The 23,346-nt window shown below is 38.6% G+C and overlaps 1 protein-coding gene across 4 annotated transcripts in view; it reads right to left on the reverse strand.

Moving 5' to 3' along the window:
• The window catches only part of PDE1C (phosphodiesterase 1C), a 492,809-nt gene that overhangs the window by 62,047 nt on the left and 407,416 nt on the right, over positions 1-23,346 (reverse strand). For all 4 annotated transcript variants that reach the window (XM_046670213.1, XM_046670216.1, XM_046670215.1 and 1 more), the window contains 5 exons: positions 22,654-22,794; positions 15,160-15,260; positions 12,259-12,387; positions 4,017-4,118; positions 3,347-3,467 (listed from right to left, as the gene is read on the reverse strand). In XM_046670213.1, the coding sequence (XP_046526169.1) occupies positions 3,347-3,467; positions 4,017-4,118; positions 12,259-12,387; positions 15,160-15,260; positions 22,654-22,794 (594 nt within the window). The remainder of the gene's footprint in view (positions 1-3,346; positions 3,468-4,016; positions 4,119-12,258; positions 12,388-15,159; positions 15,261-22,653; positions 22,795-23,346) is intronic.

A 23,346-nucleotide genomic window follows, 5' to 3' on the forward strand; every position in this document is an offset into this window, starting at 1 on the left:
CAGGGGTGTAGTGGTTAATTTCGCATGTTCTGCTTCAGCGGCCCAGGGTTCACGGGTTTGGATCCCCGGCATGGATCTACATACCACTCATCAAGCTGTGCTGTGGTGGCATCCCACATATAAAATAGAGGAATATTGGCACAGATGTTAGCTTAGGGCAGATCTTCCTCAAGCAAACAGAGGAAGATTGGCAACAGATGTTAGCTCAGGGCCAATCTTCCTCACCAAAAAACAACAAAAAAAGTAATGTGGAAGAAGGTACTTCTACAGGTGAATCCAACTTGATTGATACAGTATTGTATGCCCTTATAACTACTGGCCCTTGTGAAATTATTCATACACTTTCCTCTTCATTAAAGAGGTCAATATTTGCAACCCATGATCAATCAAATTTTTTAAATGATATATAAATCACCTAAATAAGATAATTAATAAGGTAGATGTATATAGCGTGCTTTGAATTCTGTACTCTGCAAGTAGAAGATAAATATACTTTTCAAGAGCCATGAACATTCACAAAAGTTAATTACATAGTAGGTGACAAATTTCACAGTAAAATCCAAGCAATGAAACAAGTCTTTGATCAAATTTCAGTATGCCACAAATTAATTACAAAATTAGAAAGCAAAGGAAGCTGCCACTGGAAAATTACATTAAAAAAAACACCTCTATCTGAAGCAACTCTTGGGCAAAAGAAAAAATCTAAACCAAAATTACGTAATATTTAGAAAAGAATAATTGTGAACACACTGCATATCAGAACCTATGAGATTCATGATAAGAAAAAGAAAAACTCCTAGCCTTATATTTTCTAATATTAAAGAGGCAGAATGAAAATAAACGAATTGAGCATCCCGTTAGCAAAAGAACAAAATAAACTCAAGCAGAGAAATGAATAAAAATGAAAGCACCAATTAAGGCATTATAAAATAAAAAAGAAACAATAAAATAACCAAACGATTAGCTAATTTCATAGAGAAGAAAGGGAAAAAACACTAATATATGAAATGAGAAATAAAAATGGGAAAATAACCAAAAACACAGAGGAAATTTAAAAAATTGCAAAATATGAAAATATACAGCAATACAAAGGAAATGAACCTCAAGACTTTTACAACGTGAATTTATCAAAGAGTCAAATCTATATTTCTTTAAAGTCAATATTTCATTGAAAATCACCCTGAGGCAGTGGCTTGGATTTTGTAAAATATGGTTATAAAACTGAAGATGTATTTGCTCTTTTAGCAAAGCATGGGAGGTCCGGTCTATTAGCACTGAGGCTATGCCCATATTTTGAAATATAACCCAACTATTCCAAACATAATTTTTTCAGACTCTACAGTCCCATCGAGATTTCCCATTTGAACTGTCCAATTTAAAATCTATAGCTAAGAGCCGAGGCAAAATTTCTCCTGCATGGGTTACTTACAATGGCTTATGGCATCTGGATTAAAATATTAAGTCAATAAAAATAATTTACTGAATCATAATTACTAAAAAATAGTTCCAGTCCAGTGAGCTAACATTCCATTCCCAATACGCAAGAAATTCAATATGGTTATTTTCACAACGCCTCTAGCACATTTCCATTCAATTCAAGCATATGTATATGCAAACAAGATTTCTTTTATGGGGAAAAATGTTGACATATTAAATAATTTCTCACATTCACTCTCACAACTAGAGAGGGGAACACTTCAATACTTCAAACTTGTATGAGTTAGCTATGATCCACCTTTGGCAATAGATTAAATACTCCTAGCTGTAGGGGGTGTGATTGCAAAAGTGGTATCAAAGAAAGCATATGATAAGGGGAGTGGATATTTGGAGAACATCTTCTCACTAATATTAGAAAAATAACTTCTGAAAAAATGGCTCAAAATTAGCCTTCAGTTAAGGATGAATTTAGATCGTCATTCTTGTATATACAACAGGGCCACCCCAGTAAAGCTCTAGTTCTTCTCATACCATTGGGTTCCTTGAGAACTACTCTGTAAGGCCAAGCAATGACCTTGCAAGAGGAAACAGCCATATGCTGAGTAGGGTACCTGCTGGGGTACTCATCTAACAGCTTCGAGGTACGTGTGTGTGCATGTGTTGACGTGGATAGAAGGAAGGAAAGGTACAATATTTCATGTCAGAAAGACCCTAAGAAAACAGCTGGTCCAACCTTCCCCTGAAACCCCCCAAGCTCCCAAAAAACAAATCACAGATAGGACCATTGGGAACTAGAGGATGATCTGATTAGTCTCAGGCCACATACCAGGTAAAATAAAAACTCTGATAAAGGGCCTTCAGGACTTCCTTTAACACACTGTTAACTCTAGTCCCACCTCATTACCAGATATTGTGTACAGCTTCAGAAGAAAAAACAAACACACATAGACGTCTTCTACAATCTGTCCATTCAAACTAAAATCATGAGAATCAGAGTAATCATAGGTGTAATTTGCTTCCAAAAATCCAAATAACCAGTACAAGAGTATATCTTTTGCTAGTTTGAGGACAAAGCTGAGACTGGTGCTAATAAGCAGTGTTTTATGGAATCTCAGAGGTCTCTGAATCCATGATGTGAATCTTCCTTCTTGAATTAACAAGAATTAACTGAATTAACTACATTAACTTGAATTAACAGTGATTTCGGTTCCACAATCTACAGGTCATCTTGCCCTCAACCTCAGGACCTCATGTCTTGAAACACATGTTTTAGTGGCAGCTCTTCTTGAGAAAACATCAGTCTTAGTGCTACACATTTATTTCCGTATACTTTTTTAAAATTTTATTTTAAAGCACTGTATATTCATCAAAGACTCTGGCTATTCTTGTAGAAAACAACCCTATGTCTTAGGAGGTAGTAGGTTTACATATATTGGAAGAGTAGCTTCTAGTGATTTCCTGACCCCAAACTGCTACACCTGGCTTTGGAATTTGACAACACGGCTTATCTGCTCAAAAGAAACAACCCAATCAATTACAACAGAAACATGAGTTAAAGATTAATATCTTAAAGCGGGCAATGCCAAAGCAACCATTATCTGGTCAACCCACTAGAAAAAATGTAAGAGGGAAAGTAACCAGATGATATTTTGACAAAAGACTGCCAAAAGGAAATACTTTTTTCCACACAGAAATGCATAAGATAGAAATACCATAACGCTCTGAGAATCAGAAATTAGGTAAGAGTCACACATCACATGACCAGAGGCAAAAAAAAAAAGCTGCGGAGGCTCCCTCCTTGATGAAAATCACTGTAATCTCAATAGTCCTTATCATAGCATTGCTGAAATTTAAAACGAAGAAACTATCCAGGGATGACAGCCTTAGCGGTAGCATAAAAACAAGGTACCTGTCTGAAGAACTCCTCCAGGAGTGACATTGTCCAGCGATGATGGAGCTCCCATGCTTTTGCTGGGTGGCTAATGTCTGCTGTGTGCAACATCAGGGATAATGCTTTCGGTTTTTCAATTCTGTGAACCCAAACACAGGATGACCAAACTTTCAGAACCTCAGTAAGAATTTTAAAAAATCATTAATTTTTGAGTCCCTTCCATTCTCCCCTCTCAAACCCCATTTCAGCTGAATTACGGGAAAGGCACTGTTTCATCCCACAACTGGGATATTTAAAAGCTTGGTCTCCATGTTTATTGAGCTAGACACCTCAAAACTATTTCTGGAAGGACCGCATCATTCAACAAGACAACAAGAAGCCAAGAGCCCTCACTGACTTCTATTTGTTGCCTCCTCATTGAGGGGATCTTTGATGATTTAGTTTCCCACAGGGAAATATTTTAAATTCTAATTGGGGCAAATTGTCCCTGGCCCTATTATTTATTTCAACCCTGATGAGAACCCATCTGTGATATATACAATGCTCATGCTCTCTCCTCCAACCAGCCTCACTTTATGAGACCATTCGATAAAGTTCTCTGAAAAAAGTACACTTTAAAGGTGCAACAACATGGACAGGTGCCAGTTCAAACAGCAATAAAAACACACGGTGTCACAGGCCCACTCACGCTTCCGGCTGCTGCAGAGCAGTCTTCATCGCTTTGATTTGTTGGAAATGACAGGACATATCCGTGGCCATCACCATCTCAATTACTAAAGTCCGAAACTCCCTTTCAGGGCCACACCATGGAGAAAAAAGGATGGAAGTAAAAAATGAAAAGTAAAAATTAGTTTATTTTTTGCCACTTCCAATCAAAATCAGTTAATAAGTTGTGACATTTCTAATCTAAGTCGAGCCTTTTAGGTGGACTTTTTTATGAGGAATAAATGAAGGTTAAGCGTTAAGGAAATTGTTCATTAGGAATATGACATGTGGAATCCACACATCATTTGGAAAATTAACTCACAAGAAAAATTCCAATGAAAGTGAAAGTGTAGTAAATCATTCCTCTCTCAACAGAATTCAAAGTTTTAAGAGAAAATTAATTTGAAGATAAGCCTAGGAGGCAAACTGATCATCCATATTACACTTTTGATAAAGGTGTGTCAACACCTTAACATCCCCGGTGCCCCACCTATCCACTCCCTTTGCCCTTCCCCCGAGACCTGCCAAACACTCATCTTTTTACCTCTCTAACAACTTTACCAGGGTAGAATTTGCATAGAATCAACTGCTCCCATGTAAGTTGAATACTTTTATGAGTTTTAATAGTTGAATAAGCTTTTGAAAACACCACCACAATCCTGATACTAAACACTTCCACCACCCTCAAACCCCTCGGCAGTTCACCGCTCCCTCTGCCGCAGGCAACTTTCGATCTGCTTTCCACCTCTACATCATTTGCATTTTCAAGTTTTATGTATATGTGTGTGTGTGTGTGTGTGTGTGTGTAGTGCATATTTATATACAAACATACAGCCATGTGTCACTTAATGATGGGGATATGTTCTGAGAAATGAGTTGTTAGGCAATTTTGTCATCATGCAAACATCATAGAGTGTGTTTACACAAATCTAGATGGTATAGCCTATTACGCACCTAGGCTATACTATACTAATCTTATGGAACCAGCATCATATATGTGGTCCATCGTTGACTGAAACATTGTTATGCAATGCATAACTGTACATACAAAACTAGAAAATACAAATGATCTAGAGAGACATAATGCAGATATATATGTGTATGTGTATAAAAATGGATAGTGTGTATATATATATACACACATATATTATATTAAACTAGATATATGCACATGTACCACGTATGTACACCCACACACACAACACAAAATGTATTCTTTCACTTCTTGCTTCCTTTACTCAGCATAATGATTTGCGATTCGTCCATGTAGTGGTAAATAGTTCATTTGTTTCTGGGTTTTTGAGTGTGTGAGGAAAACTGGCCCTGAGCTAACATCTATTGCCAATCTTCCTCTTTTTGCTTGAGGAAGATTGTTGCTGAGCTAACATCTGTGCCAATCTTCCCTACTTTATGTGGGATACCACCAGAACATGGCCTGACAAACACTGCTAGGTCTGCGCCTGGGATCCAAACCTGCAAACCCTGGGTCACCAAAGCCAAGTGGGCAAACAACCACTAGGCCACCAGGCCGGCCCCAATAGTTCATTTGTTTTTACTGCAGGGTGGTATTCCATCATACAAGTACACCACTATTTATCCATGCACCAGCTGAGGGACATCTGGGCTACTGGATTATATTTTGGAGCTATTATGAATAAAGCTGCTATCAGTATTCATATACAAGTCTTTGTGTGGATATATGTTTTCATTTCTCTAGGGTAAATAACTAGGAGTAGAATGGCTGGTTTATAACAACTCAGTATTTAACTTTATAAGAAACTGCCAAACATTTTTCAAAGTAGTTGTATCACTTTACATTTTGACCATCAGTGTATGAAAGTTCCAGTTTTTTATATCTTTGTCTACTCTTACTACTGTCAGTCTTAATTTCAGCCATTCTAAGGGATGTGTAGTGGTATCTCATTGTGGTTTCAATTTATATTTTTTTATTATTGTATTTAATTTGTACTCTTTATTGCATGACATTATTACGACTAATGATGTCAAGCCCTTTTTCACGTACTTACAAGGCCATTTGTATCTTTTTTTTAGACAAATGTCTGTTTCAAACCTTTCCCATTTCAAAAGTGGGTTGTTTGTCTTATTATTGAGTTGAAGGTACTTTATATATTCTAGATACAAATCCTATGTAAAACATATATGTTGTGAATAATTTCTCCTACTTCTTGGCTTGATTTTTTCTTTTTTAGTGTCTTCCAAAGTTTTTAATTTTGATAAAGTTCAACTTATCAAAATTTTTAATGCTTCATGCTTTTTGGGTCCTATCTAAGAAAACTCTACCTACTCCAAAGACTGATACGTTTTCCTCTGGAAGCCTTACCATTTTAAGCTTTTGCAGTTAAGTCTATGATCAATTTTGAGTTGAGTTTTGAGTATGGTGTGAGGTAAGGGTCAAAGTTATTTTTTTTCCATATGGATATCCATTTGTTCTAACACCATTTGGTAAAAACATTCTCCTTTCCCCATTGAATTACCTCGGAACCTATGTCATAAATAAATGATGAATCAATTTCTGAGCTCTTAATTCTGTTCCACGAGTCTTTGCATCTAGCCTTTCACTAATAAAACACTGTCTTGATTACTGTAGCTTTATAGTGTATCTTGACATCAGGTAGTGTGGACCCTCTAACTGTTCTTCTTTCAAATTGTTTTGTTTGCATTTCTACATAAATCTTAGAATATCCTTGCCAATTTCTAACATAATTCCGCTGGAATTTTGATTGACATTGTGTTGAATCTATCGATAAATTTGGAAAGACCTGACATCTTTATAATACTGCTTATTCCACTACATGAGGAAAATATCTCTCTCAATTCATTTAGATCCTCTTTAATCAGCAATGTTCTGTAGTTTTCAGAGGGCAGGAGCTACACTTGCTTTTTAAAGTTAATACTAAGTATTTTATATTTTTGTGCTATTGTAAAATAAATTATTTTTATTCCGTTTTCTAATGGTTTGCTGTATATATATGCATATATATATATATACACACTTTTTTTTACATTAAATTTGTATTCTGTGACCTTGCAAAATTCATTATTAGTTCTAGTAGCTGCTTTACAGATTCTTAGGATATTCTACTCAGACAATCAGGTCATCTGCTAATACAGACATCTTACAGTGTTGACAAGAGTAAGATCAGGTATTGTTGTCCTGTTCCCAATCTGAAGGAAAAGTATCCAATTCTTCACTATTAAGCATGACGTTAGCTATAGGTTTTTTCACAGGTGCCCTTTATCAAGTTGAGGAAGTTCTCTTCTGTTCCTAGCTTGCAGAGAATTTTTATCATGAATGAGTGTTGAATTTTGTCAAATGCTTTTTATGCATCTATTGAAACGACCATACACTTTTCTGTTGTTTTTTTTTAATATGGTGAATTATTTGAATTGATTCTTAAGTAATGAGCTAACCTTGCATTCCAGGAATAAACCTTATGTACTAGTCAGAATTCTCCAGAAAAACAGAACCAATAGAATGTACATATATATACAGAAAGAGACTTATTATGAAGCATTGGCTTATGTAATTATGGAAGCTAACTAGTCTCAAGGTGAGCTGGCAAGCTAGAGCCCCAGGAGAGCTAATGGTGTAGATCTAGTCCAAGTCCAGAGGCCTGAGAACCAGGAGAATCGGTAGTGTAGTTCCAGCCTGAAGGCCTGCAGGTTTTTACATCTAAAATGTAAAAACTTTGTAACAGTATAGGTCCATTTACTTACTACCAGTCTTTATGTTATACAATCATGCATTGCTTAATGACAGGGATACGTTCTGAGAAATGCGTGGTTAGGCAATTTCGTCATTGTGTGAACATCATAGACATCACTCACACAAACCTAGATGGTATAGTCTACTACCTACCTAGGCTATATCGCAGTACTCTTACGGGACCACTGTCATATATGCGATCCATCGTTAACTGAAATGTCATTATGCAGCACATGACTAGCTGTCTTTATGTTATAGCTTTTACATGTATTACACTTCCCTACATTATAAACTCATGAGACTATATTGTATTTTTTGTTTTTAACTGTTATATGCACTGAAAGAAATTAAGAAAAATAGCCTTTTATACGTACCCAGATATTTACCATTTTATTCTTTCCTAAAAGTCTGATTTCCCCTGGTATCATTTTCCTTCCACCTAAAGAACTTTCTTCAGCATTTCTTATAATGCAGCTTTGTTGGTGACAAATTTCTGAGGTTTTCCATTATCTGAAAATAACGTCATGTCACCTTCATTTTCAAGGATGTGTCCACAAGATATAGCATTCTGCGTCAACATTTTTTTCTTTTACCACCTTAAAGATGTTATTCCAGTGTCTTTTGGCCTCTACAGTAATTTGAGTTGTTCCACTGAATGTAATGTGTCGTTTTTCTCTAATTTTATCTTTGACTCTTGGCAGTTTGCCTATAATATGTGTGTAGGTGTGTTTTTCTTTGAATTTATCCTCTTTTAGGTTGCTAAGCTTCTTGAATCTATAGATTTATATCTTTCACTTTATTTGGGAAATGTTGAGCCATTATTTCTTTAAATATTTCTTCTGCCCCATACTTTCTCTCTCCTCTCTTTCTGAGATTCCAACTCTCCTTATGTTTGACCACCTGAAATTGTCTTACAGGTCTTTAAGTCTCTGTTCATTTTTTAAATAATTTTTTCCTACTTCTTCAAAAGGGATAATTTTGACTGATCTTTTCAAGTTCACTGATGCCTTCCTCTATCTTCTCCAACTTGCTACTAAGCCAATGTAGTGAATTTTCAGTTTAGATATCTTATTTTTCAGTTCTAAAATTTGTTTCCTCTTGCTTTCATTTTAATTTCCCTGGTTAAATTATACTGTATTTTATTTATTACAAGCATATTTTCCTTTACTTCACTGAGCATAAATATATTAATGCTTTAAAAGTCCTTGTCTGATAATTCCAACAATAGTTCATCTTGAAGCCTGCATCTATTGATTGCCTTTTCCCTTGAAAATAAGTCACATTTTCTTTGTATGTCATTTAGATTGTCACAGAATTTGAGTTTCTCCTTATTTGGCTTTCTCTTGGCTGGGATTCTAACTTGCTCAGCTCTGTTTGTTCCTACCCTGGTTTCTCTACCCAGAAAAACAGTGGCAGTTTCTGTATACATATGGTTTTCACCATCTACTGTTGTTGCCTTGACTGAGGCTGCCTTCAGGGTAAAGTAACAAAAATGTCAGACTCTCCTCATCCTGTCATTGTCTCCAAATTTTGACATGCCTTCAAAATTTGCTTGATTTTGTTCATTCTCTAGAGCCCTCAAGTCATGGGGAGTTGTGATTGTTTGTATTTTGTCCAAAGTTTAGAGTTGTTATTTGCGGGAGGACTGGTTTATTAGCAGCTAATTTGGGCTGCCAAAAGTGGAATTCCATGTTATTCCACTGTGAAATGCAGCAAATATCTGGTAATACATTCACTTACAAAGGCCCCAAAAAGCCTAATGCACTTGTGTATCCAAACAGAATCTATCAGATAGTAAAACTGCTTTCCTAGAAAGATATAGAATATTAAACATGTTATCTTTGGGTTAATGTGATTTACTGAGAGCCCTAAACAATAATTTAATTTTTTTTTAAGATTTTATTTTTTTCCTTTTTCTCCCCAAAGCCCCCCGTCCCCGTACATAGTTGTATATTCTTCGTTGTGGGTTCTTCTAGTTGCGGCATGTGGGACGCTGCCTCAGCATGGTTTGATGAGCAGTGCCATGTCCGCGCCCAGGATTCGAACCAACGAAATACTGGGCCGCCTGCAGCGGAGCGTGCGCACTTAACCACTCGGCCATGGGGCCAGCCCCAATAATTTAATATTTTATTTATACGATAATACCATTGTCCTGGGGCACTGTATCTAAACATTAATAAAATGTGACAAGATAATAAAACAATACAGGGGCCGCCCCCATGGCCAAGTGGTTGGGTTCACGTGCTCTGCTTCAGCAGCCCAGGGTTTCACTGGTTCAAATCCTGGGCATGGACATGGCACCGCTTATCAGGCCATGCTGAGGTGGCATCCCACATACCACAACTGGAAGGACCCACAACTAAAATATGCAACTATGTACTGGGGGCATTTGGGGAGAAAAAGCAGAAAGAAAAAAAAAAGATTGGCAACAGTTGTTAGCTCAGGTGTCAATCTTTAAAAAATAAATAAATAATAAAACAATACAATCATGCACCACACAATGACATTTTGGTCAACAATGAACCACATATACAATGGTGGTCCCAAAAGATTTGTACCATAGAGCCTAGGGGTACTGCAGGCTATACCATCTAGGTTTGTGTAAGTCACTCTATGATGTTTGCACAATAACGAAACCGCCTAATGATGCATTTCTCAGAAAGTATCCCCATCATTGGCGTCCCACGCTGCCCAGCCTTGCTAAACTTTCCTTAGACTGCATGGAGATCTAGGCTGCTTCTACTCAAGTTTCCTCCCCTTTCTCCTTCCCCTGAGATTCAAAAAAAAAGAGGCAATTACTCAAGCTTTGTATCACTTGATTAGATTGTCATGAGGCCAGGAATACACCCCATCTAAACAAGCCCTCACACAAATCCTTCAAAACCGTGATGTATCTGAAGATGCGTGAAGCTGTTCTCAGCCATATTCAAATCTTTCATTACACTTTTACAGACATTTAAATTGGATAGAGGGTTTCTTTTTTTCCAGAAGATTTACATTGATTAACTGAAATGCTCTGCATTTTTCAGATGCTGGCTGAATCTAGCATTTTACAATAAAATTCAAGCCAAATGTTCCTCTATGTTTTAATAAACTAGAGCTGCATGGAAACTAATAGCCAGCTCTTACTGAAAATCTGTTTCGGATTTATTGTTTCCTATAGCTTATTTCTCTGAATCCTTGCATAATGGCACAGAGATACCACTCAATAAACAGCTGATCATTTAATTAAAATATAAGTACTATTTGCATCACGGTAGATTCAGGACTTTGTAATGATTTAAATGGTTTTGCCTATAAGCTTTGAAACACCTTGACCTGTATTTACAGCTGCAATGATTTTTAGCCTTGCTATATATGTCATAAAGTGTGCTAAGCATTTTAAATGGATTGTCTCATTTATTATAACCCTAACCAAATCACAGGGTAAATGTTATTATCTGTTTTCTAGAAATTAAATTTTAAAAAGGTGTAAAGGGGTTAACTTCCTAAATATCATCCAGCTAGTAAATGACTGTGTCCACATTCAAACTCAGCCATGCCTAAATCAAAAGACACACAGTCGAGGCCAGCCCAATGGCAAAGTGGCTGGGTTCCCGTGCTCCACTTCGGTGGCCCAGGGTTCACCATTCAGATCCTGGGCTTGGACCTACACACCACTCATCAAGCCACACTATGGTGGCATCCTACATACAAAATAGAGGAAGATTGGTATAGATGTTAGCTCAACGACAATCTTCCTCAAGCAAATAAATAAAGAAGATTGGCAAAAGATGCTAGTTCAGGGGCAATCTTCCTCACCACAAAAAAAAGCGGGGAGATTATGTCATTTAGACAACAGGATTAAGTACTCATGATTTATTTATTTATTTATTTATTTATTTATTTATGCTGAGGAAGATTAGCCCTGAGCTAACATTCATTGCCAATTTTCCTCTTTTTTTTTGCTTGAGGAAGATTAGCTCTGAGCTAATTTTATATGTGGATCACCACCACAGTATGGCTGACAAGTGGTGTAAGTCTGTGTCCAGGATCGGAACCTGTGAATCCTGTCTACCAAAGCAGAGCACACCAAACTTAACCACTACGCCATGGGGCCAGCCCCCTCATGAGTTTTTTGAAGTCTCAAAATAATTTCTTTAGCACATTTTGAAATATTTTTTAAGAAGTCCAGTCAAATATAAGGTGAAAACATGTTAAATGATAAAATTCAGATTTAAGAAGCTGAGATAAAAACAACCTAAGTTTCCTAAAATAACAAACAGCAAACATTTACAAGGTGCCTACAGTATACTTGAATATTGGTGTCAAAGAGAAAAAACAGAGAGAGAGAATGATAAAGGGAACGGAGGGAGCAAAGGAAGGAGGGGGGAAAAAGACAGAGAGACACAGCCATAAACATTTCAAACAGAATATTATTTCTTCAAAAGCTGCACACTTCATCGCTCCTCACAGCTCCATTCCTGGCCTGCAAACCTCTCTCTTGCCTCATCCTTACCTCCAGTCATCCTTTGAGAGGTTGATCAATATATTCATTTCCTCATCCTCTTGCAGAAGGCGATAGGCTGCACTTAAATGGTGATTTTCCAATACAGATCTATCGTTGTACAGAATAGCCGGCTCAGACCTGAACAGAAAGCCAAGCAAAATAACTGAGGATATTAAACAGTTGAGATTTCACACGTCGCTCTCCCAGGCTAGAACGCACCATCCCTTTCTCTTAGGTTTAGCAACTATCCTTGCCCCCATGCCCTTTCTATCAACCATAAAGCAAAAACCAACACTACAAATTATCGTCAGTTGTACACAGGGTATTTTAATGTCACTGTGTGAATGTGCAATGTGTGGATATGCAAGCTGAGAACTCTCTGAAAACTGCTCCTTAACCATATCTCACTTATCTGTACCAGCGGCAAAGATGATTTGAGATGTGGGTCAATTCAAACTTCCTTATATTTTCTGGAACTACTTAATTTTTTATTTTTACTTTGTTCAATGAGAGAATTTATTTATTTTAACTGCAATTCACTGAACACAGACCACCCGGCAGGTACAGTTTGCAAGTTTCTCTGGCTGTAGCTTGATCTTAAAATTTTACCATGCAGAAGCCATTTGTGGAAAATTGAGAATAAAGAATATAAGGATTATATGACAACTGTCAGTCACTTTCTCAAAGACCATTCCACAGCTAAATGACAACAGACACAGAGCTGTATGCTATTTTAATATCTTTAATTTAATGAAACCTTAGTGATTAGAGCTTGTTTCTCATCAAGGAAGATGAGTCCCAGAGATGTAAAGTGACTTCACAGAGCCCCACAGCGGCTGAGTAGCAGGGTTGGGACGAAGGCAAGGTCTTCTCACAGCTGGGTCATTCTTCCCCAAGATAACTTCTGCCTGTCATTGGTCAAACCCTGGGATGTATCTAGCACACCTTTAAAGTGTTAGGGGTAATATTTTGTCTATCAAAGGACACAGAACCTGGCCACAGACTTAGTTTTCTGAACAGGGAGCCTACAGGCTGAGATGCTCTAGATAAAGTTCTGTTAAAGAAGGCCAATGTTTAAATTTCACTCCAAACCAAGCTTAACTGAACCCACTGGAATTTCCCCACTCCTACGGAGATAACATGAAACACGCAAATCCTGAGGTGAAAGAGCTGATCTTCCATCTTTTAGGTTAGGAAGGCACCAACTGGTGTGTATTTTGTGACAACGAGCTATTTTCCACCTCCTGTAATCAAGGCATTTCCCTCTGAGTTGTGACTGGTTTTGATGTTGATCTCCAGCCAAGATCTAGGTACAGTTGTCCCACCCAAAGCTCTTCCTCCAGCAGGCACTATTCACTGCCGTCTCTGTCCTCAGAGCAAAGGCGACACTCGCAGATATCCACTAAACAGAGCTGCTCTGTAGAATTCCCTCTGTTTGAAGACCTCGCAACACAACTACAAAAGGCAGTTCCCCAGCAGCTGAGACTACTCCATGTGAGGAGACAGGAGGCAGAAAATGAAGCGAACGGCTGAAGTCCTTTTGTCCGCTGCCATTCTATTGAAATTCCCCTTCTGAAGAGAGATCAGATGATACTGTCTTCTTTTGTGTCCCCCATAATTAAATGTTGGGTTCATTAAACACATGTAGATTGGTTTAATGAATACAAACCTATCTGAAGTGTGCACCTGCTTTTTCAAGTGAAATCAGTGAGTATTTATTTGGTGTTTAACTCTCGTCCCTCCTGTTATGTTCTTTTTGTGTGTGTGTGTGAAGAAGCTTGGCCCTGGGCTAACATCTGTTGCCAAACGTCCTCTTTTTGCTGGAGGAATATTTGTTGCTAAGCTAACATCTGTGCCAGTCTTCCTCTATTCTGTATGTGAGATGCCTCCACAGCATGGCTTGATGAGTGGCGTGTAGGTCTGTGCCCAAGATATGAACTGGGGAAGCTCAGGCCACCAAAGTGGAGCACACAAACTTAACCACTATGCCTCTGGGCCAGCCCCTCCTGCTATACCCATTCTCTTTGCCTTGCCATCTTTCCCCAAATTCTAGCTTCTTTTGATTCCTATGTCAAGACCCAATTAACCCTACTGTCACAGTCTCTCCAGTTCCACATTGCTGTCTAAGAGAAGATAAGTTCTTAGGTCAGGAGAGGGCAGATAAGGTTTCATCCTAAACGGAATTGACAATTGACTGTACTGCTCGCCTAGAATTCTGTGCTGAGTGGAATATGAAGCATAATATGCAGCTGGGTAAGAAAAAAGTCCCCAAATTGATTAGTGATGTCTGTCATAGTCAAGAAGTTCAGAGTGGGGCACTTGGACCCCTTTTCAATATCTCCTACAGAGGTTTGCGATTACCTGTGCAGTTCATCACAGAGGGTGCACAGGTTGCCCTGGTGAAGGTGGCCTCCAGGAGACAACCTGGCTCCCCAAGCCCTGTGCCAGGGAGCGATGCAAGCACTGACACAGCAGAGATGAAGTCAGGGAGGATGAGAACACTATCACCAGACTCCCAGAGAGCAGAGGGTGGGAAGGCTCAGCTACCGCTATGCCAACATGAACACTGCAGTCCCCGCCCATCCTCACAGAGTCAGTCCCCATGGCACCTGTGCCTCTACGTGGACTGTTCTACCTCCTGTTAGAAATAGGTACAGTGTGCATAGTACATACATACACAAATAGCATTTGAATAGAGAAGAAAAGGAGATCCTTATCAGACGTGAATAAAATACGAGAATTAGGAGCAGATGGCTTCTTAAACTCTAAGTCTTCATCAAAGTGGACCAGGCTGATCTCCTGTTTGTGAGTTCATTTTTTCAGAAAGTCTAAATGACCGCATCTTTCTGACTTCCCAAACTCCATCCCAGCCCCCTCTGGCCTCTTCGGCAAGCATTTCAACATCCTCACCGGGTCTGAATGTGGAAATTGTTGGTGGTTCCAGTATGCTCATAGTCATGGATGGCAGCTGAGAAGATGATAGCAAAGATCTCCAGCTCCGTCAGCCAGTTCTGAAAGGGAGATTACAGAGCAATCAGATAATCTGTCTCTTTCTCAGACAAAGTCTTCAGCTTGCTGACAACACACGAACATTGCTGCCTTTCCACCCTGCAGCTGGCAAGCTATTGCCAAATACACATTTTCTGGCAGACAGAATCTTTTTTTTTCTGTGAGGAGACCAAGGAACACGTGATTTGAAAACAGCATGCCCAGCAAGGTTGAAAAAGCTAACTAGTAGTTTTATTTTTTTCCAGCAAAAAACAAAGAACATGAAGACTCTAAAAGTCCTCAAGGTACCCTTTCTCAAATTCCGAATGAGGTTGCCAGGTAGACAGAGAAAAAAAATTTAAAAATTTCAACACAATACCAAGAACTAAGAGTAACAGAAAACCTAATGTCTATTAGACAGAGACAGATGGAAAGATAACGCCTGGCCTCATGCCTCATGCCTGCTGAGGTAGAGGAGGGTAGGAGGGGTTGTAGTGAAGGAGAACAAATTAAAGAGGACCCCAACATTCCTGGCCTGGGTGGCAAAAGCCATCCTGGGTGGCTATTTTTGTTGTTAGTGTCATTGAGTCGATTCTGACTCCTAGTGACAGTAGAGCGGAACCCTGCCTGCTCTTTTCTGTGCCACCCTCTCACCTTCTGGCACTTTTTCAGACAATGCTCTGCTGCTGTTTATAGGGTTTTCATGGTCAATGTTTTTGCAAGTGGAAGGCCAGGTCCTTCTTCCGAGTCTGTCTTAGTCTGGAAGCGCTAATGAAACCTGTCCACTACAGTGACCCTGCCGCTATTTGAAGTACCCGTGACATAGCTTTCAGCATCACAGCAACACGCAGTTGCCGCAATATGACAACTGACAGATGGGTGGTGTGGTTCCCTGACCAGGAAACAAACCGGGGCCACAGCAGTGAGAGCAAGAGCGCCAAATCTTAACCACTAGACCACCGGGGCTGGCTGGGTGAAAATAGTTGGCATCGTTGATAGAAACAGAGAAGGTGGGAGAAGCTATTTTGAGGGAAATTGGGCTTCATATTTTAATATGGCTCAGATTTCCCTGCCTCTTCCAAATTAATCACTGTGAACCTAGAAGGTTTTATAACTCATAAGAAGTCAGAAATTTAAGTCCGATGTGAATTTTATTCCAGATTTATCAAAATGTGACAAGGTACAAGCCATAGATCCTATCAGTACCTCACTATCTACAAAATATGAGTGTCACAACTAGTTCAATGACAGGGAGGCCCTGACAGCTGGTAACAGTGGGTTCTGAATTCTGCTGTGTGTGACTCAGGAAAGCAAGCCATGGGGGGCTGGTGGGGAAGGAGTTAATGGGGGCAGTGGAAACCTGAAGGAAAAGGACAGGGGCGATTTCCCATTGCCAGAGAAGACATTATTAGTCACTCCTGACTTTGATATGTAAATGATAGAATTTCCTTAGAAATCTGTTTCCACCCCTATATTAGTTTTCTATTCTACCTTCACAAATTATCACAAACTAAAGGCATAAAGAACACCCATTATTGTGCCCCATTTATCAGCACACGGCTCAGTGGGTCAGAAGTCAGCTCAGTGTGGCTGGATGTTCTGGTCAGGATCTCACCAGGCTAAAATCAAAGTGTTGGCAGGTCTGCATTCCTTTCTGGAAGCTCTGTGGAAAAACCTGTTTCCTGGTGCATTCAGGGCACTTGCAGAATGCATTTCCTTCTCAACGTTCCCACTTGGTCCCCTCCATCTTGAAGCTAGTGATGGCTGGTTGCATCCTTTTCACACTTCTGCTACACCTCTTGACGTTTTTTTTTTTTTAGGAAGATTAGCCCTGAGCTAAGATCTGCTGCCAACCCTCCTCTTTTCGCTGAGGAAGGCTAGCCCTGAGCTAACATCCGTGCCCATCTTCCTCTACTTTATATGTGGGATGCCTACCACAGCATGGCTTGACAAGCGGTGTCATGTCCACACCTGGGATCTGAACCAGTGAACCCTGGGCCGCTGAAGCACAAAGTTCAAACTTAACCGCAACGTTCAAACTTAACCGCTGCGCCACGGGACCGGCCCCTACACCTCTTGACTTTTAACGACTCATGTGATTACATTGGGCCTACCTGGAGAATCCAGGCTAATCTATTTTAAGGCCCTCTGATTAGTAACCTTTATTGTATCTACAAAGTCCTTTTTGCCATCTATGTAACATATTAACAAGTGTGAAACCAGGGGGCAAAGGACAATGGGGGCCGAAATTCTGCTGACCACAAACCCTAATAAAATTACTCAGCACTCATTAACCAGGATGCCATTTAGATGTCCGTAGTGTTTCCCTTACAAATATGATGATGACACATATAATCAAAAGAACAAGACACAGCTTCTCTCTTCTAAAAAAGTAAGCAAAAGGGAAACTAATGGCACCTTGCCTGACAAAGCAATGAAAGGGGCCAAGAAACCGCTTTGAAGTTTGGAATTTTTTGACCTGAATGAAAAGCAGACTAGAGCTCAGAGTCTGATTCATATCTATTCAATCAACAACTCTTCAATCTAATTCTGTTCAAGGATTTTCTCTTAGGAGTGAGCAAAACAATTCTGAACGGATTCAAGCATCTTCTTGGCATCTAAGTTAAGCTATAATGAGTAATATAAACACATTACAATGAGTAATACTGTTGATGCTGAGGCCCAGACATCACTTTATCAATGGGATGTTTTGATTCCCCATGTGTCTCACAGTTTACAAAACTGAAATAATTTAAAGCATTTTCTCCCTTTTGGTTTGTAATGAAAGGTTAGAGTAACAATATGTTCTCCATTCATCAGAATGCTCCCCACTGTTTTTGTAAGCTGGCAATGAAAGAAGTTCGTTTTGAGTTGTATTTCCAAGAGAGAGTGGGTGGGAAGTAGTTTCTATATTTAAGAATGCTTTTGAATATAGCCTGAATTGATAATGCAAATTCAGTGACAAATGGCAAATGAGCTCATTTAAGAACTGTATGCAGTACATCATGATCATTGGCTGCTATGATATAACATTTATATTAATGATAACTTGCATTAGTATAAACGTTTGGGAGTTTTTCTTGAGAGCTAAGAAAGCTGTGCATAATTCTCCTTTATATCTCCATGGTACATTGTACCTACTAGGTACCAACCAAACATATGTTGAATAGATGAGTCCAGAGTACCTTTTCACATCTATTTTGATCCTCACCACAATATTTTGAAGAAGCACGTGAGGATACTGAAGTGTAAGAATATCAGGGGCTATTTTTTTGCCACAGGCATTGTAGAAGCATGGCTAAATATTTCAATGCATGGCCTCAGACGACAGATCCGGGACCTAATCCTGGCTCTGCTACTCTATTGTTTTGCTAAGGCTGCCATAACAAAATGCCACCAACTAAGCAGATTAAACAACAGAAAGTCATTTCCTCACAGTTCTGGAGGCTAGAAGCCCAAGATCAAGGTATGGGTATCTGCAGTGAGAGCTCTCTTCCCAGATTGCAGACGCCACCTCCTCACTGTGTCCTCACATGGTCCTTCCTCTGTGCACATGCACGTCTGCATCTTAATCTCCTCTTCATAGGAGGCACCAGTCATATCATATTAGGCCCACCCATACGACCTCATTTTACCTTAATCACCTCTTTGAAGACCCTATCTCCGAATACACTCATGATCTGAGGCACTAGAGATTGGGACTTCAACATATGAAATTAAGGGGGGGGACAAAATTTAGCCCATGACAGAGACTTTATGACAGGGCAATCTTAACGCTGTGAATAAATTTCCTCCTATTTGTCTACTGAATTTCTGTTCTCTTCTTGTTGATTTATTCATATAATCTCGATCTTAATCTTTGCTCTCTCTGTATTTTCCTTAAGCACTTCATAATAACAATGGTTTTTATCCTACAGAAGATTTCAATTTTAATATACTCAGTCAATACTTTGCCATAGAACTTTTGTGTTTTGAGGCTTACTTAAGAAAGAAGTTCCTTTTTCAAGCCTATAAATATATTCTCATAGTTTCTTCTAATATGATCAAATTTTTATTTTTGTACTCACATCTTTCATTCATTTGTCCAATATGTGGTGAATGATTTGAAGTAGGACAAAAACACTCATCTTTCTCCAAATGAACAACTGTCCCCCAAACATTTTTTGAAATGAGGAATTCTCCCTGTAATGTTGTTGTCTACAGATGTGTCCTCAGCTTTTCATCTGCAATTCTTTCTTCGTTATACTCTAGTCAGTGTTCCATCCTCACGAAACTCCTTAGACTGCTCAGTCAAGGGCAGGAATGACTTTCATGTTGTCAAAGGCAGTGGTCACTTCTTTATCCTCAGCCTTCTTGACTTGTTGGCATGTCCCACACAATTCACCATTCTCTTTTGAAGCACTTTCTTTCACTGGCTTCCAGGACCCCACATTCTCTTAGTTTTTGTCCCAATGTCACTGGCCACTCCTTTCTAGTCACTATTGTTGGCTCTAATTCTTTACCTTCACTGTCAACTCTGGACTGCTCCAGGACTCACTTCTGAGCCCCTCTACTTCTCTGTTCACACTCTCTTTAGATAATCTCATCTGGTTCCATGTCTTTATATAATATTGATATGCCCACGATTGTCTAATCTCTACGTCCATCCCTGACCTCTTCTCAGAACACTGGACTCCTTTAGTTTTCTTCCTGCTTGACATCTCCACATTGATGTCTAACAAAGATCTTAAACTTAGCATGTGTAAATCAAAACTCTTGATTCCCCTTCCCCAAAGCCTGCTTTGCCACCAGGCTGTCTCACCAACCCTGTTTACCAAACCAAAAATCTTCCTCACTTTAATGTTCCAAATCCTTTTCACCACCCAATCCTTTTAACTCTATCTCAGAAACAGAATTTTTTCCCAGTTTTATTGAGAAGCAATTGCCATACATCACTGAGAAACAATTTTTTTTTTGTCTCTATATCTCAGCAATGTCCTTCCTAGTCCAAACTACCACTATGTCTCCAGTAGACTTCTATATTACTCTTCCAACAGGCTGCCTCAAAAGCCATGCTCCACACTAACACTCTTCTTATCTTCATCAGATCACATCATTCTGCTGGCTGTCTAAAACACTTTAGTCGTCTCAAACTGCACTTAGATAAAACTGGAATTCATTACCCAGACCTTGGTCTGGCTCCTGCCTTCTTCTCCAACCTTCTCTTGCACTACTGACCCCGTCACGTGCTGTTCTCACCATGCTTGCTTTATTTCTGCTCCTTGACTACACAAAGCTGCTTTCTCATGAGGGACTTTGTACTAATCCTACTCTAACTCTGCTGCCATATCCTTCTTCAGTTCTTAGCATGGCTCAAGCCTAAAAGCTCAACTATCTCAGATTAAAGATTACCTCCAGAGAGAGGCCTTTGCTGACCATCTAATAAAACCCCCTGTTTTCCCAATGTGGGTGCCCTATATTCAATCTCTGCAGAACACTAGTGATATTTTCTTCTTTACTTTTTCACTGGTCTTCTATCTACAACCTCCCACTAGAATGCAAGCTCTGTAAGAGCACCAATGCATCCTCATCCTGCAAAAAAGTACCTGGCACACAATAAGTGCTCAACAAATATTTGAGCTTAGTTTTTGAAACTCTAATAAATTCCATGGAAATATTTGTCTATTTTTGCACAAATATCACACTGTTTTTTATCACAATAGCTTCAGTAAATATATTAACATCTAGTAGAGTGAGAACTACCCACCACACATATTGTCTTTTTCAAAACTGTATTTTACATAAATTTCAGATTCAGTTTATCATGTTTCATGGAAAATCCTTTTGAAATTTTTATTAGTATTGCTTTGAATTTATAGATTAGTTTGAGGAAATTTGACATCTATATAATACTGAGGCTTTGCATTAAAAACATGGTATATGTCTTCAATTATTGAAACATTATTTTTGTGCCCTTTAATTTAGATTTTACAGTTTCCTTTTTATCAGTTTTGAAGTTCTTCATAGGTAATTTATTGATATTTTCAAATCATTGGGAATGTATGTTTTTCTATTACATTTGTTAATTTCCAGTGTATAGGACAGCTATTTTATCCAGATCTTACTGAGGTCTTTTATTTGATCTAATAATTTGTAGTTAGTTCTCTTGATTTTTTAAGGGAGATGACCAAATTATTTTCACAGGATGCTTCTTCATCTTTTTCAGATACTATATTGCATTGGCTGAGACCTCCGGAAAAACACTCAATAGCGATATTAATGTGGGCATCCCTGTTGTGCTCCATGCTTTCACTGAACCTCTAGTAACTATGATGTTTGCTCTAAGTTTATGGTAGAAACCCCTGGTCACATTAAACAGGTTCCCTTTGTGATGTTTATATAATTTTAAAAATAGCTTTTTAAATAATAAATCATAATAATATTTTTAAGAAATACGTTTTACAGTAAGGACGAATTGAAATTTAGAAGTCAGGAAATCCTGACTCAGAGAGTCAAGCAATTTATTGCAGGTCAAAAAATCTAATAAGTAATTAAGCAAGGATTTATATCCAATTTTATCTAGCTCCAGAGCCCACACTCCTCCCACTGTATTCCATTATTTAATTCAGTGAGTTATTACACCAAATCTTTCAACATGTCCTAGTGGAAAAGATAAATGTGTACTGAGTTTATGGGCTAATTAACAACCATACCCAAAGAATGGCTACCTTAATGTCAATTCTGAAGAAGATTTCAAGGTAAAAAGTCATAGAAACCTAGCTGTTTGTCACTAAAGCTATATCTTGTAAAATAATAGCTTACATTAAGGCAAAGAGGACAAAGGCAAAATCAGGTTGAAGAGGTCAGTTAATACAATGGATTACAGAACAGGGACTCAAAAACATCTAAAGAGATGAAATGTTGGGCCGAAACAAGCATGAAAAGTTTCAAACAGTTAGAGGTAAAGATTGACCCTTAGGTTCAAAGAAAATCAAACACATATAAATAGGATGAGAATAACCTTGTGAAAAAGAACCAGCAGTTTAAACCAAAAGCTAACTTTTTCCAATATCTTTGCCAAGTATAACCAATACGATTTCACGATGCTTGAATATCATTGTGATTGACCATAGCAAGAGGTTAATAGTATCACTCTCCATTTCTGGAAATACATATTTAGTTCTAGAAATTATATTTAATTTGGTCATAGCTTAGTAAGGATGCCTGGCACTACTAGCTATTATTTCATCAAGTCCACGATGAAGAAAATTTCAGAAACAATAAGGAACCCCAAGACTTTCCATGATTGGTTAGATAATTCTTGGGGAACCGGAAGTCCACAAAATAGTGCACGTGTGGGCTCTGCCTCCTCAAAATGGGACCAGACTCCAATAAAAAATCATCATCATATCTTTTATGTAATCTATCTGTACTTACCGCTACTCCTGTCTTATAGAGGAGGTAATGCACGGTCTGTGTAACATCAGCAGCATGCATCAAATTGTGGTAAGGATTTTTATGTTTGCTGTATCCCACTTCCAGGGCCTCCACAAATGAGACAAGTGCAGAAATAGGGATCTGAAAGGGAGCAGCAAGGTTATTTGGTTAGTGATTTAGTGGCTTTAAGCGAGGACACAAAAGTCTAAGGTGCTCTAGCTGCCTCTTTCTGGAGGCATAACATATCACATGAGGAAATTAGAACCTTTCAAAGCTAGTAAAAAATAAATCACAGAAGAAATTGTCAGATAATTTTACACTCTAACAGGAAATGCCTGGTCTGCCTTGCAAATTGTTCATTGTTCTCTAGTCCAGAGGCCCAGGGAAATGACACAGGATCATCTCAGAGACATTCAGGGAAGAAGGGTATGTGTTCATTTATCTCCCAGGCAAAGGCTTAAGTCTTTTATTTCTTGAGAAATAAATGAACACATACTACGCAGCATGTCTCATTTATCTGTGGGAAAACATAAAGTACACAAAGATCTCAAGTAATAAAATGACTGCAAAACAAACAAGAGCTGCCCCCTCCTGAAGACTGGGCCCTTTAGAAGGAGTGATTATATACACTGGACGGACGGGAAAAACAAACACGTGACAGTCTGTTCTGAAACACAGAAACAGGCTGTGTTC

Source organism: Equus quagga, chromosome 8 (genome assembly GCF_021613505.1).
Source record: "Equus quagga isolate Etosha38 chromosome 8, UCLA_HA_Equagga_1.0, whole genome shotgun sequence".
Taxonomy (NCBI): Eukaryota; Metazoa; Chordata; class Mammalia; order Perissodactyla; family Equidae; genus Equus; species Equus quagga.